This window comes from Natator depressus, chromosome 20, assembly GCF_965152275.1.
Source record: "Natator depressus isolate rNatDep1 chromosome 20, rNatDep2.hap1, whole genome shotgun sequence".
NCBI lineage: Eukaryota > Metazoa > Chordata > Testudines > Cheloniidae > Natator > Natator depressus.
Genome location: NC_134253.1, coordinates 5,298,178 through 5,312,263, shown reverse-complemented (window position 1 = coordinate 5,312,263; position 14,086 = coordinate 5,298,178). Strand labels below are relative to the sequence as shown.

Sequence of the window (14,086 nt, the reverse complement as noted above, 5' to 3'; positions counted from 1 at the left end):
GCCCCGCGCATGCGCTGGCCCCGCCCGCCCGGGCGGACTGGACGTGACCCCTGTGTCAAGCGCTTCCGGTTCCGGGGTAGCGGCGGCGGCCGAGAGGGTTCGGGCCGCTGTTTGTAAACTTGTCTCCCGGGGGAGAGCAGGGAGGCAACGGCGGAGCCTGGAGCCCGCAGCGGCTGAGCCAGGTACGGACCCCGCAGCCGACGGGCAGCGGGCCCCGGGGGTCAACGGGCCCCGCCCCTCAGGGGGCCGGAGCCGGCTCGGCCCGGCCTTGCACCCCCCTGCGCCTCGGCCTTGCGCGCATGCGCTTGTACGCTCGCGCCGGGGCCCTTGCACGCTCGGGGGCTGTGGTTTGCACACTTACACCTACCCGCGTGCGCGGTCGCTTGCACGCCCGGCGGTGCGACTTGCACATTTGTGGGCGTTGGGTCTTGCCCGCCCCCCACGCGCTTGTGCGCACACTCGTGCTCAGGCCTTGCACGCTCAGACACAAGCACAGGCTGCAACGTTGCACTCTTGGGTCACCGCCTTGGGCGTAGCTGCATGCTTGCACACCCGTGCTGTGGTTTTGCACGCTTGTGCACAGGCTGGGGCTGTTGCACATGAGCATGGTGCAGATGCACTTGTATTTAGCAGTGCTCCCCTGCAACAACCTGGGTGCTTGTGCACACTTACCCCGTGTGCGCTCTGGGATGCTACATGGAGCACCTATTGTGGTGCCTGCTTCCTCCGATTCAGGCACCGGACCTCACTTGTGCTGCACTGTGTCTCCGCACTCATAGTAGTTCACACCCATGTGTGTGTTGCTCTTCCTGCAAATCACAGACTTGCTCTCTCACTCCACTTCTGCATGCATGGACAGGAACCGCAATCCACATCTGATGAAGTGAGCTGTAGCTCATGAAAGCTTATGCTCAAATAAATTTGTGAGTCTCTAAGGTGCCACAAGTACTCCTTTTCTTTTTGCGAATGCAGACTAACACGGCTGCTACTCTGAAACCAATCCACAGTTACGTTCACTACTGCTTGCTCATTTGCAGTCTCACTGTATTTCCATGCAGCATCGCAGAGCAGGCACCTGGCACTACAGAGTCAGATTTTATGTTTCCTGTTTCTAAGAATAGAAAGTTATGACTTCTAGACACTTTCTCCTGAACTACGAAATAATAATGTGGAAGAGCACCCAGTGCAGCCTTTCTGTATGTGTCGGTATTCGAAGAATGAAGGGGTGTGTTTGAACACAAGGTGGCAGTCAGGATTCCCAGGTTCTCTTCCCAGCGTTGGGACGGGAGTGTGGCTAGAGGTTAGGGCAGATCACTGAGAGTCATAACTCCTGGTTTCGACTATCAGCTCTGACTGTGTGACCTGGGGCCAGCCACTTTAGCTCTCTGTCTGTCTCCCCATCTGCAAAATGTTGTTGTCAAGGCTAACTGTCTGCACAGGGCTTAGAGAAGCACATAAACAGGAGAGAGAGTATTATGTGTTTTCTCCCCACCTTCCAGCAAAACCTCTGCTAATATTAAGCAATTAATTTTGCCTGGGTTCTCTTTGAATGAAAGTGCTTTGACTGACAGATAAAGAAGTTTCTTTCTCTAGCCATCCCTTGTCAATTGATTCAGTTATGCTTCTTTTCTTTTTTTAAACTCACAGGCTCAGACTAAACCAGAGAAGTGTCTACAGCAATATCGAGGCACGGCGATCAACCCCCTTTATCCAGAATCCATCCAGAAGCAGGGCTAGGGTTGGGATGATTCATCTGTAAAAGCGGTGCAGTCAGTTACCTTTCCGTCTAGCTTCTCCAGCTCCCGGCAGTGCTGGGAGAAGACTCCCTTAGAACGCCACACACGATTCCAGGCTCTCAGAATCCAGAAAGATGTCGGCAAAGTGGAGGGTACTGGACAAGACCAGCAAAAAATGATTAACTGAAAAAAAAAAAAAAAAATCTTTCTAATCGTAAAATTCTTTCCTGGGAGAGAATTAAGGCTAAAGAATTGTTACAATCCGTTTGTTGAGGACAGACAGACAAGATGGCTCAGGTAATGAGCCCCAATTTTCCCATCTGTAACAGGAATGCAACGTCACTGGGAGGTGACTGTCAAGCTGAATGGGCTGTAGAACCCTTGGTGACCCACAGTGACAACGGGTAGAAGTACATAACACAAACAATGTAGTTCTGATCAAACGGGGTATCTGCTGAATTAAACAGGAAGCTAAGTATGTGCAGCCAACACGGTTGCAGGCACAACACCACAATACTGGAATGCTTGCTCCCAAAACATTGCACTCCTTAAGCTCAAGGGAACTCTCCCATTCGCTACCATAGTGTTAATTTATAGATCCACTTTGTAGACCTCCAGCCACCAGAGGGTGGTGTAGTTGGACATGTAGCTGACTATGTCTGATAGAGGGCACTGGCATGTTTGGGCAGTGGCTGGTTAGGTTATGGCTGGCTGGCTAAGCTCGGCTCAACCCTGCATCTTTCATGGTTGTTTGTCTCGTCTCTTAGGCGAGCCTCCTGGCCTGTGAGGGCCTCTCTGGGGTGTGCCTCGTGCCAACTGTTGCCAGCAAGAAGATGATGCCAAAACAGAGCTCCAAGCAGACAGAGAATGGAGAGAGAGGGAACAGCCCGAACATGCTGGTATGTGGGGAGCTGTTACAGGTATTATCTCCACCCTGATCCTGCCCCATCACCATCTCTCTAGTCATGTCAATGACAGTAGGGGGGGGTGTCTAAATGTAATGGCTCAGGGTGTCTCCAGAGGATTCTGGGGGGCAAGGGACTCTGGAAATGAACACAGGGAAAGAACTGACCCCTGTTTTCTCTCCTTAAGGGTCTCCGCCAGGAGAGTGAGAAATCTCGCAGCCGTAAAGAGGCAGAGCCAGCAGAAGCATCGCAGCCAAAAAAGACCATTAAAAAGGCAGGTAATCGTCCGTCATATGGTCACGGAGGAGTGGGGCAGATGGGGCTGCCTTATGAAGTCTTACGCTCAGGGCCAACCTGTCTTTCTGAGTGAGCTGTTGGCATTGTTGCCTGTTTCTCAGACAGCAGAGCATTTCAGGTGTTTAGCTTCAAACAATCACGCGGCTCAGGCCTCCAGCTCCTCGTGATCACACTGTTCAGCCTTGAGGGCCCAGCACCTTGAAGGCGAGAAATGAATTCACAGGCTCCAAGAGTGACACTGGGGTAAAGGTGGGGCAGGGACACACGATACCATCAAACCAAAATGTGAACTCACATCATGTGGCAGATACTAGCTCTCCCTGCAGTACTGAACCCGTCTCACCTGCAAGAAGAATCTCTGCTAAAATGGGAAGAGTGGTCTTGTGGGTAAAGCAATGGGACTTGGAATCAGAACTCCTGAGTTCTGTCCTTGGACCTGCCATAGGCTTGCTGCATGTTCACAAGCATATCCTTTAACCTCTCGGTGTCTTAATCTTCCTTCTTACCTTCTAGGAGGATTGGGAGGCTAAACTATTTATATTGTAGCAGTAATCATGGTACCTACCTCTTACGTAGAGCTTTTCATCGGGAGATCTCAAAGTGCTTCACAATCTTTAATGCAGTGGCTAGGGGCCCCGGAGTCCTGTTGTGCTAGGCACTGCACAGACACATGACAAAAATGGTCCCTGCCCTGATGAGTTCACAGGAGTGCTTGGACATCACCAAATGGAAGGGGGTAGGAAGGGGTGAATAGTTTGGCAGAACCTGACCCTAGAGCAGTGTTATGTGCTCGCTGTGCCATACGCTGGAACGGTGAGGGTCTGTCTGTGCTTCACAGGTGATGGTGATTGAGCAGAACGGCTCCTTCCAGCTGAGAATCCCCAAGAACTTTATTTGTGAGCACTGCTACGGAGCCTTTCGGAGCAGCTACCATCTCAAGAGACACATCCTCATCCATACTGGTAAAGAGCCAGGAGAGCGAGGGTCTTGCTCTGCCGATGGCTGCTGTGGGCCTTCTGGCTCAGAAGCAGAACGGGGGTGAAGCATTGAGAGGCTGATCCATAACTCCAGCTGCATCTGTAGCTTGAGCTGCGCTCCAGGGGGGGCAGGGGCTCTATTAATCAAACAGCTCAGCTCTTTAAGCAAAAAGGTTGCAAGAGGGCACAAGTGTCCTAGCGATGTTTAATTCAGAACATGTACCTGCCTGGGCATTAGGTCTTGGGTGCAGAGTTTGCGAATGCTACCTTTAAAGGTGGTGCCTTCACTGCATTGCATTCTAGCTGCTACCACTGGATCTGACTAGGAGCAAGCAGCTGTTGCCATATGAGCCGTTCCTTGCTGAGAGCCTGGATCATGATGGTGGAAGATCTTCTGTCCCTAGCTCTCTACCTCTCTTTGCTTTTCTGCTGCTTTGCCCCGAACAGCCCAGCTTGCGGAGAGCTGTGAGCCGTAGAATAGGGTGGGGCTGTGACATCAGAGAAAAGAGGGGGACCAAACAGGCTGTGCAGAGGGGATGCTGTGCGGGATTAAATCCATCTCTGTCCTGGTGAGTTTTCAAGGGAAAGTGGCGTGTGATGCAGCGACAAAGTGCCACAGCCACGAGATCAGATGCTTACTCCGTTGTGGGGCAGGCACCTCTTGATCAGTTGATGCAGACCAGCCTGGTGAATGATCTTTCCGTCTGGGGGCAGCACTGAATGGGGAGAATGCAGCGGCTTTGCAAATGGGTTAAGAGGCTGCCCATGGGTAGGGGGCAGCACAGAGGAAGGCGTGGAGACAGGACTAGGAAAGGGAAATGAAGAGGAGAGGTGGTTCGAAGTGGCATTATTGATAGGGTAAGTGGGGGGCACAGTAGGAGACGGGGGCGGAGATGCAAGGCAAACGGACTGGCGTGGGGGTCTAGGGTAAGGCTGGGTCATGCAGGACAGTGGGGATTCGGAGCCAGGCGGTGGCATGGGGCTGCGTGCCAGCGATTGGGGGGAGGGGGGCGGGCAGTGGGCAGTACAAGCCTCCCTATCACAGCCCCTTCTGCTCTTCCCCAGGGGAGAAGCCGTTCGAGTGCGATCTGTGTGACATGCGCTTCATCCAGAAGTACCACCTGGAGCGCCACAAACGCGTGCACAGTGGCGAAAAGCCCTACCAGTGCGAGCGCTGCATGCAGGTAACCACCCCCCCCACCAGCCAGGCACGCCACCGAGCAAGGGGTGGGGTCGCTTTGCTGCAGACACTCCCCCACCCACGGCCTGCAAGGGTTACTCCTGCAGCAGCTGGGTGTGGGGAGGAGATGCCCCTTCCTGGGAAGAGGCATCAGCCCAGGCTCTGTACTCGGAAGGGCCTGGTCTCGCGCCGCCAGGCTCTGTGGTTTCCCGGAGCAGGACGGTGTCTTATCACTGGGAGCTAGCATGCTCAGATCTGTGCGCGCACAGCGGGGGAAGCCACTTCCTTCCTATCAGAACCAGCGTCCTCCTACGAACAGCCTGGATGAGGGCTTGCCGGGAATTCATTCCTGGTTCACTCTGGGCCCGTCAAATCTGCTTGGTGCTGCTTTTGGTCTGTCCCTAGCAGTGCAGGTCTGTGCCTAGGGCCCACAGAGCATGGCTCATCTTCCTAGCGCTGCAGAGGCATGAGCAAAGCCTCCCGCAGCCCCCTGGGAAGTAGGGGATTGCGAAGGGTTTAAGGTCAGAAATCGCTGCTCTTTTAGGGTCCCTCCATTATCTAGCTGTGAGCTCCGCCAGCTCTCCTGGACTTCTGCTGGGATTGCAGTGCCCAGCAGCCACCCGGGATGGCTTCCCCGAAACAGAGGCACCCCCGAGTTGGTAGCCACGCATGGAAGCTGTTGGCCCAGCTGTCTTGCAGAGTCGGTGTCAGAGCTGGGTTAGACTCCAGGTTCCCACCCAGCAGAGCAGAACAGCGAACTGCTTAACCATGTGGGGCTGTCTCTTCTCTCTAGACACCGGCTCGGTCAGCTGAGCAGCGTGGCTGGGCACTGGGCCAGGTCCTTGGTTACCATCCGGCCCCTTGTGCTCCTCAAACAGTGCAAAAGAGGTTGGATACTGGCTGAAAACAGCCAGTGGGGAATTCCCATGAGAGAAGTTAGGGGACCCACCCAGGGGTAATTAAAAGCTGGGGTAGAGAGTAGGGATGGGACATGGCTGTGCTAACCTTTCACTGCCGAAGTCAATGGTTTTCAAACTTTTTTTTTTCTGGTGACCCAGTTGAAGAAAATTGTTGATGCTCATGACCCAACAGAGCTGGGGGTGAGGGAGGGGCTCAGGGCTGGGGCAGAGTGTTGAGGTGAGGGCAGCAGGGTGGGACCAGGAATGAGGGTTCAGGGTATGGGAGGGTGCTCTGGGCTGTGGCGAGGGGTTGGAGTGTGGGAGGGGGGTCAGGGCTCTGGGCTGGGAATGAGGGGCTTGGGGTGAAGGAGGGGGCTCTGGGTTTGACAGGGGCTCAGGGCTGTGGCAGGGGGTTGGGATGTAGGAGGGGGTCAGGGCTCTGGGCTGGGGCTGGGGATGAGGGGTTTGAGGTGCAGGAAGGGGCTCCGGGTTTGGGGGGGGGAGCTGAGGGCAGGGGGTTGGGGACACAGGCTTACCTCCTGCGGCTCCTGTTCAGCAGCAGGGGTGCTAAGGCAGGCTTCCCACCTGTCCTGGCACTGCGGACCGTGCTGCACCCCCAGAAGCAGCCAGCAGCAGGTACAGCTCCGTGCTCTGCCCCTGCCCTGAGCACCAGCCACTGGGAGTGCAGAGCCAGTGCTCAGGATGGGGGCAGAGCACAGAGCCCTGTGGCCCCCCTGCCTAGGAGCCAGACCTGCTGCTGGCCGCTTCTGGGGTGCAGCGCAGTGTTGGAACAGGTAGGGACTAGCCTGCCTTAGCCGGGCAGCACAGCCGACAGGACTTTTAACGGCCCGTTCGGTGGTGCTGACCAGAGCTGCCGCGACCCACGGTTTGAAAACCAATGGCCTAAACGACCCTAGGCCAGTTGTGTAAGCAAGAGCAGCCCTCAGACTACTATAACTTGGGCAGGGGTCAGCACAAAGCACCCCGAATGTGGGGGAGCTGGACCTGACTCCAGCTCCCCATGCTCAGCAGAGAATCTAGCCGTGCCTTGCTGTCCTAGGAGTCTTTCTTAGCTCCAAAGATTGGTCGTGCCGTTCCCATAACAGACTCCAACAGCGCACGCTGCCCTGCATTGGTGCTTTTCTTATTGGCTGGATTTGATGTTGCAATAACTCCCTTCTCTCTTCTCCATCTTTCGCAGAGCTTCTCCAGGACAGATCGGCTGCTTAGACACAAACGAATGTGCCAGGGCTGCCAGACCAAAACCCCTGACTCGCAGCTGCTGCTTTAGGAGCCAGGGCGATGCGTCGGAGAAGCTAGGAAGTGGACAGGATTTTCAGTTTTCTGTGTCTGGTTTTGCCTGCTCCTGCTCCGCCGGCCAAGGTGGGGCAGAGCTGAGGACTCTCCTAGACTCTCAGATGGGGTCCGGACACTGTAAATAAGATGAGGATGATCTGGAATCTCTACCCAACCAGCAGAAGCCACAGGCAGCTGTGTATAAACCTTCTTTTCCATTGGTTTGTTTTTGAAGTATCACCATTTGCCTCTCAGGAAAGGCTTCGGGGGACAACAGGGCAAAGCTAGCTACACTCGCCTCAAACTCTTAACACTTGCCATCACCTGATCAACCAGCTCACGCCCAGGCAGAGCTCACAGGTATGAAATATAGCGGGGTGGAAATCAACTGTGGTGTTCTTCTGACTCTCTTTTTATAACCAGTCTCACCGGAAGAGACCAACAAAGCGGTGGATTATAAGAAGCAGCTGTGGAGGATTTTGGTTCAGGTGTGAAATGCAGAAACTCATCTCAGCCGAGAGCTTGGTTCTGAGGTCTGCGGAGCTTTTATTTCTAGGGTGTCTGATTTTGTAACAGAGTTTCCTCCTGCTCTTTCCACCTTCAAGAAACGAGCGGGGACATTGGAGGGGGAGGGAGGAGAGTGCACCATTGCAGGGGCTCCGTTGAAACTCTTGTGACACCCAGCAACTCGTGCGATCAGTATCTTATGAAATGGTGTTGGGTGAGCAGCTGTTGCACACGTGTCAGGGGTGAACCCGCATGGAATCTGAATGTCTCTTAGCAACACCCAAACCCCTGATGACAGGCAGTGATGCGGGGTATACAGCCCATGGCTGGGGGGGAACGGCTTCTGCAAGAGGCTGTCCTCCTTCCTTGGCCCCAGTGTGTGTGTATGTGAGGGTGCTTGGGGTGATCACATTACCACATGTCCCTGTGCCCCCTTGAATTCAGATCCTAGTCTGGTTCAAGGCAGCAACCCATAATCTGGCTTTTTCGGAAATGTTCTTGCCTCAAATGCTGCCAGGATTGGCTCATGTTCAGGAAGGCTTTCAGTTGCTTTGTAGTTTGGGATAAGATCTACCCCTTTGTGTTTGACCCCGAGGGCTAGCCAGCAATGGATCTTTGCAGTGTCTGTTGTGGATTTGGGGGGGAAATGTAACCCACTCTGATTTCACTTCCAGTACCTTAGTGCCCTGCCCACTTGGGGGTGGACACCACTTAAATAAACTGTGATCTCTCTGGCAACTCTCCAGTGGCCCAGGAGCAACTGCACAGTTCAGAGAGAGCTAGAAACAGCTAAAGAGACCTGCAGGGAAAGGCAGTTAAACTTCCTCTTCTGAAAGAAACAGAAACTATGAGCATGAGGGAGGGGGCCAGGCTCCCCAGCCATGCGCAAGAGCCCTGAGTGTTGCAAGCCAGAAAAAGCCTGTTACCAAAGTGACGACTCTGCCTCCCCAAATCCCCCTCTTGGCTCCCAACGCACATTCATACCCTGCATCTGAAAACTCAGGCCCAGCGAGTGTCCGCTGAAGATCAGACCTTTCCCGGCTGGTAACAAACGTGTGGGGAAGGAAGATGTTGTTCCCGTCTGCGCCTTGTCTTCCACTCCCCCTGCAGGAGCCCCACCCAGATGTCCCTGTCTAGGATGACCCACCCAGATGACCCATAGCCTAGGTCGAGCTAAGCTTGGTCTCTGTGCAGAGCAGCTGGCATCACTGCAGCTCAAATGTCCTGTTTCTGCCCCAAGATGTCATTTGGTGCCCTGGTAATTCTTCTGGGGCAAGGGGGAGCAGAGCATAGGGGAAGGTTACACAGGGCAGTGAGAATCTGGACTCGGCTTTCTGAGCATCAGTGACACTGCAGCAAAGTGCCCTTGGGAAATGACCAAAATGCTCTTTAAAATGTCAGTGGCTCTGTCCCTTCTTAGTTCAAATCATGCAGCCCCCCCACCATTGCCCTCCATGTAGCTAGCTACATACCAAAATAAAATCCTTTCTGTAGCAGCTTTTCCCAGCAGCAGAGTGCGCTCTGCACTGGTGCAGCTTGGCCTTGTCCGGCGAAGGTAGATACTTCCTACGTTTATCTTAGGCCAGCGGGGGCTCTGCTAATGTTAGCGAGATGGAGACAGAAGGTCAACTTGCTGCTATGTTCCCTTGGGTCTCTAGGTCCTTTCAGCCTCCCTTGCCCCACAGCTGCTCATCCTTCTCTCTCATCTCCCCCCCCCACCCCAACCCCATGCGCTCGCGCACTAAGGAAATAGGAATGGGTTTCTATCTTGGATGTTTTTGTTTTTCCCCTTTACCCAAATATCTCGATGAGACACTCTGTCGGGGGAGATTTGCAATGCTCCTTGCTGCCAGATTCTGCTCTGCCTTCCCCGGTCCCTCAAAGATGGGACTGAAAGCCAGTTTCCAAAGAGAACAGAGTTCTGTGTCTTTCCCTGCGCAGGACAGGGCACCCTGGCTTGGCCTTGGTTGGTTCTGTAGAATCTCGACAGCCACGTGCTCTCCACACCTGCATGCTGGATACACCAGTATGAATGCTTTACTCGAGCAGTGCCCTTCGTCCAAATCTCTCCCCGGTGGAGTACAGCGTCTGCATATGCACTGTGGTCTCCTTTGGGGAACGGCTAGAGTAGAACCTGGTAGCCTGGGTTGTCTTTCCCAGGTGTCAAACACTACCTTTCCCCTGAGTCCATCTGGAGCTGTGAGTTCAGGGCACTTGAGCTCCTTAGATCCTGAAATCACAATGGTCCAATTTCCTGCTTGTATCTAACATACTTTGTTGTTGGGAGAGATTAAATGGGCATCCTCTGCCTCTTGGCCAGACAAACGCAGGCTCTGCTTGTAACCGCACAGAATGGAAGAGCGGAGTGTTAATTACAACGCTCCGTGATCCGCTCCTGCTGCCTGTTAAAGGCAGGCCGCCTCTTGGAGACCGTTTCAGAATGGTTCATTTTTGGTGCCATTTGCATGATTCTCGGTCAGGCCCCTGCAACCTTGACTTGGAATTGTTCCTTTTCAGTCTCCCTGCCCGAGAAAATCACACCCCGTTGTATGTCTGGAGCTTCTGGGTGTTGGCTGGAATCAAAGCAGAGGCTGCTGGCGACCATGGGGTCGGTTAGACTGAGGCATAGTCTTCCCCAAGGAAGCGCTGGAAGCCCCGTTGATTCTGTCACTCGGAATCACACTAGGCAGAATGCCTGTGGCTCCATTGTGGGGAGCAATGGGATGGGTGACTGGCTAGCTTCTCAGCTGGGAGTTCCATGTTGGCAGCACCTGGGTTGGCACAGCAGGGAAGGAAGTTCAGGACACTTCCACCACAGGCCCATGGGCCAAGCTGTCCTGGACAGAAGAGATGGAGGCTGTTTGAACAGTGTTGGGCCTTGCAACCTGGCTGTGGGGCATAAGGTTGCAGGAGTGTTGTATGGAAGCAGCTTCCAGGCCAACCACTGGTGATTACCATTCTAGCTGGTCCAGTCGGGTCAAAGCTGATGGAGAAGGAGACAAGTCACTTTTGCACGAGTCTTTCCCTGCTCTTTCACCGATGATGGAATTTAAAGGAACTCTCAACGTTTCCTGCCCCTCAGAGAAGCTGATAAGACTCTTTTTACACCCTCTTTATTTGGTAAAAGGAGATTCCCTGCCTTCCACACCCCTGTGTTGTGGTGAAGGGAGCTGAAATCCGCTTTACCTAGCCCCTTATCATATCAAAACATCAGCATCGCTGAGGGACTAGTATCTGGCTCCTACAGAGAGTTGGCCTATCATTCTTTTGGGCCCCCAGAAATCCTGACCTCTTTCAAGGATACCTCGTTGACAGTGTCTCACATCTGTAGAACGGGTTTTCATGGGTGGGGTCAACACTGAAAGCCTAAAGGCGTTAACGTGAAGTATCTTGGCCTGGAGAACATCACCAGAAAAGCCTTTAATCCTAGACTTAAGATTCTCTTCCAAACAGGCGTGATTGTCTGTTCAGCCCTGGCTCCTTTGCCCCTTGGCAATAGTGGCTGAAATGGGATGTCCCGTTGTGTGTTTTGCTGTTGCTATTTATTCTCCTGACCCCACCCAATGAGTAAGGCAATCGACTGGAAGTCAGAAGGTCGTGGGTTCTAGGCCCAGCTCTGACACTGACCCTGGGCAGAGTACTGCTCCGTATCTGTGTTCTCCCTGCACTAATTATACTGACTCACTTTTGCAGAAAGAAGTATGAAGTTTTACTATTGGAACACAAATCTTCTATGTAGAACTGCTGCGGTGGATCTTGGGGCGTTGGCTGTGACGTGAGATTGGTTGGCCGCCTGTTACAATCGGGCTGTACTTCTGCCCAGCACCAGGGGGCAGTACAAGCTATCCTGTAGTACTACTGGCAAAAGGGTGTTGGCAAACGGTTAGTTCGGTTAAACCAGATGCTGGTTTAGAAGACAAACTCACTCTTGGTTTTGAACTTTCATAGCGGATGGAACACCTGTGGTCTGGGGCAGAGACCCCTAAATTATGGGAAACTGTTGGGTGGGAGCCTCACTGCTCAGATCCTCTGAGGGCCTGAAGCTGCCTGCGTTGAGTGTTGCAGAGTTCGATGCGTGTGTGGTCTGTGTGGCTGGGGTTTTTCTCAAAACCTGTTTTTTGACCTGGTGGTGAGGAGCTACTGCAGAGCTACTGGTGTCACTGCTGCTATAGACCGTCCTTTTCCTTGAGTAGCTGATGCATGCACACAGTGTGCTAGAGAAAGGGTTCGTCCATCTAGCTGACGCTGCAGGTTGCCAGTGCAGTATAGAAGCTGCAGCTGTTTTGAAACCTGAAGGTCAAATTGTTTGCAGCTGGGGCTTCTTTTTCTAAACCATCTCTGCAGAGGTATTTCCATTCCCAGTAAAAAAATATGGGTCTGGGGCTAAGAGGCTCATTGGATTCACCTATGGCTCATGCTCTGCAAACCCCCTCAGCTGATACATGGAAAAAGTGTTCAGTTTTATATCTATAAATTAGTGACTTATGGTGATTTGAACATTTGTTTTATTTTTAAATGCTCTTAAAAGTAACCTGTCATGACATTCCAGAGTGAATTAAGATCAATTGAATGAAGACCACTTTAATTCTGAATAAGAGCATTCACCCAGGGATTTAATGCAGTTTAACTAATTCACTATAAATTCACACCTTTAATTAGGATTAATTTTCCTTAGTTTCCCCTTATACACAAGCCCTTAACAAGCTATGCCCTGGGATAAAGAGTAATATTGACAGATGTTTCGTGACTATGAGTTTATTCTTCCTAGCTGGTTTACAGCGGAATTAGCATGAGAAAGGTGGGGGCAGTGAAACTGACAAGGAACACAACTGAAACTGACGAGAAACAAAAGTTTCCCTGTCTGAGCTGGGTGCAAAAGGGCAATCTGGCTAGCACCGGCACTCCAAAATAAATCTACTGAAAAGTTGTCAGTTCTAGTAACACACACAAGACGATGTTTAAAATTGGCTTCTAACTTGACTGTAGCAAAGAGGCGTGTCAACACCTCATCTGTGCTGGGGAGTGTAGTTAAAACAATACAACCCTCCACTGTAAACATTTTTCTGGTGCAATTCGGGGCTTCCCCTGCTTTCAAGCTAGGGTAAACCGTGCTCTTGCAAGCCCCTTACTGTCACAGCATGGTGCATTGGCACTGGTGCAGCCACAGTAATGCAACTACCCCCAGCCCCTCCATGGCTGAAAAGCATGTGAGTTGCGGAGTCATAGGCGTCGGGTTGGCTGGTTCTCTGGAGTGGAGTGCAAATGGGCACTTCATCTCCTTGTGCACCCATGTAAAACTCATTTTTCCTGTAGCATCTATATCCACATGAGCCCACGTCTGGTGGCAGGTTGGGGGTAGGGGGGAAGGAGACTGTGTCTGAGTGTGTATTTCAGAGATGGGACCCTGCTCTCTAGTGTGCGTGCATGACAAGTTCACCAGACTCTGGTCTGATTTGTGTTCAGATGTCTTCTCAGGTGAGGCCCATATCTGGAACGGCCCAGGGAAGAGGTTAGCTGTAGAGTAGTGTTCATGTGCATTATTAGACCTTGATCATGCCATTTCCCAGCTCCAGCCAGGATAACTTCTTCCCCACTTCGTGAGCATTTAAAAATCACCCAGACAGAAAACCACGCGCCTGGCTGCAGTGAGGGGTGTTTTCTGGCATGAGCCCCCAAAGGTGCAGGGATTGGAAACCATGCCACCAGCTAAGTGTGAGAGAGATTCCACACACACACGCACACCCTGGCCTGCCCTTGAGTCAAGGAGTGTGTGTGAACAAGAAGGGCATGGCTGCCCAGGTGTTCTTCACAAGCAGAATGAACACAGTCGCACTAGCCACACTGTGGCGTGACTGATCCCTGAAGGCAGGCGCAAAGTGGCCCCTGAGTTGTCCCAGAACTACTGTTTTGACAGATGGACCAAGAACTCTCCTGTTAGTGAATCCGAGCTGAGTGATATCTGGAAAGTCCCATGGCTGGCTTACTTGTCGTTTTTTTTTTTTAATTAAATATACTTATTTTGCGATGGGGGTGGGGGGGAGCGTGTGTTACTGATGAGATAAATGAGAATCCCTTTTAAACTGTAGTTTTTATAAGATGTTATAAACTTGTATCTTTTTACCATTAGTGTGGTGTCTGTTCCTTTGTGACCTATTTAGAGTATTTAAATAAAAACTTGTTTTTTCTTTTCTAAACTCTACTCTGCTTCTTATCTCGGTTCTCTAGGGCCTCAGATCCTGGTCTGAGCAGCAGTGAAGTGCAAAAAAAAAAAAAAAAAAAAAGCCCATGT

The 14,086-nt window shown here is 52.3% G+C and overlaps 1 protein-coding gene across 4 annotated transcripts; it reads left to right on the top strand.

Annotated features, from left to right (window-relative positions):
- Positions 1-51: 51 nt before the first annotated feature.
- ZNF740 (zinc finger protein 740) lies at positions 52-13,965 on the top strand. 4 transcript variants are annotated; one of them, XM_074935345.1, is made up of 7 exons: positions 52-182; positions 1,648-1,888; positions 2,504-2,635; positions 2,829-2,919; positions 3,777-3,900; positions 4,981-5,099; positions 7,196-13,965. In XM_074935345.1, exons 3-7 carry the CDS (start codon positions 2,604-2,606, stop codon positions 7,283-7,285), a joined length of 456 nt encoding a protein of 151 aa, XP_074791446.1. In that variant the 5' UTR covers positions 52-182; positions 1,648-1,888; positions 2,504-2,603; the 3' UTR covers positions 7,286-13,965. The 4 variants fall into 4 exon arrangements, with proteins under 4 accessions (XP_074791446.1, XP_074791443.1, XP_074791445.1 ...); XM_074935342.1 differs by having other exon boundaries at positions 2,829-2,915; positions 7,196-13,964; XM_074935344.1 differs by having other exon boundaries at positions 1,648-2,033; positions 7,196-13,964.
- Positions 13,966-14,086: the final 121 nt, after the last annotated feature.

Excerpts from the sequence above, each read along its gene's own strand:
- ZNF740 (XM_074935342.1), top strand. Across the intron at positions 2,636-2,828 it reads GGAACAGCCCGAACATGCTG|GGTCTCCGCCAGGAGAGTGA; the intron begins GTATGTGGGGAG and ends TCTCTCCTTAAG. Across the intron at positions 2,916-3,776 it reads CAAAAAAGACCATTAAAAAG|GTGATGGTGATTGAGCAGAA; the intron begins GCAGGTAATCGT and ends TGTGCTTCACAG.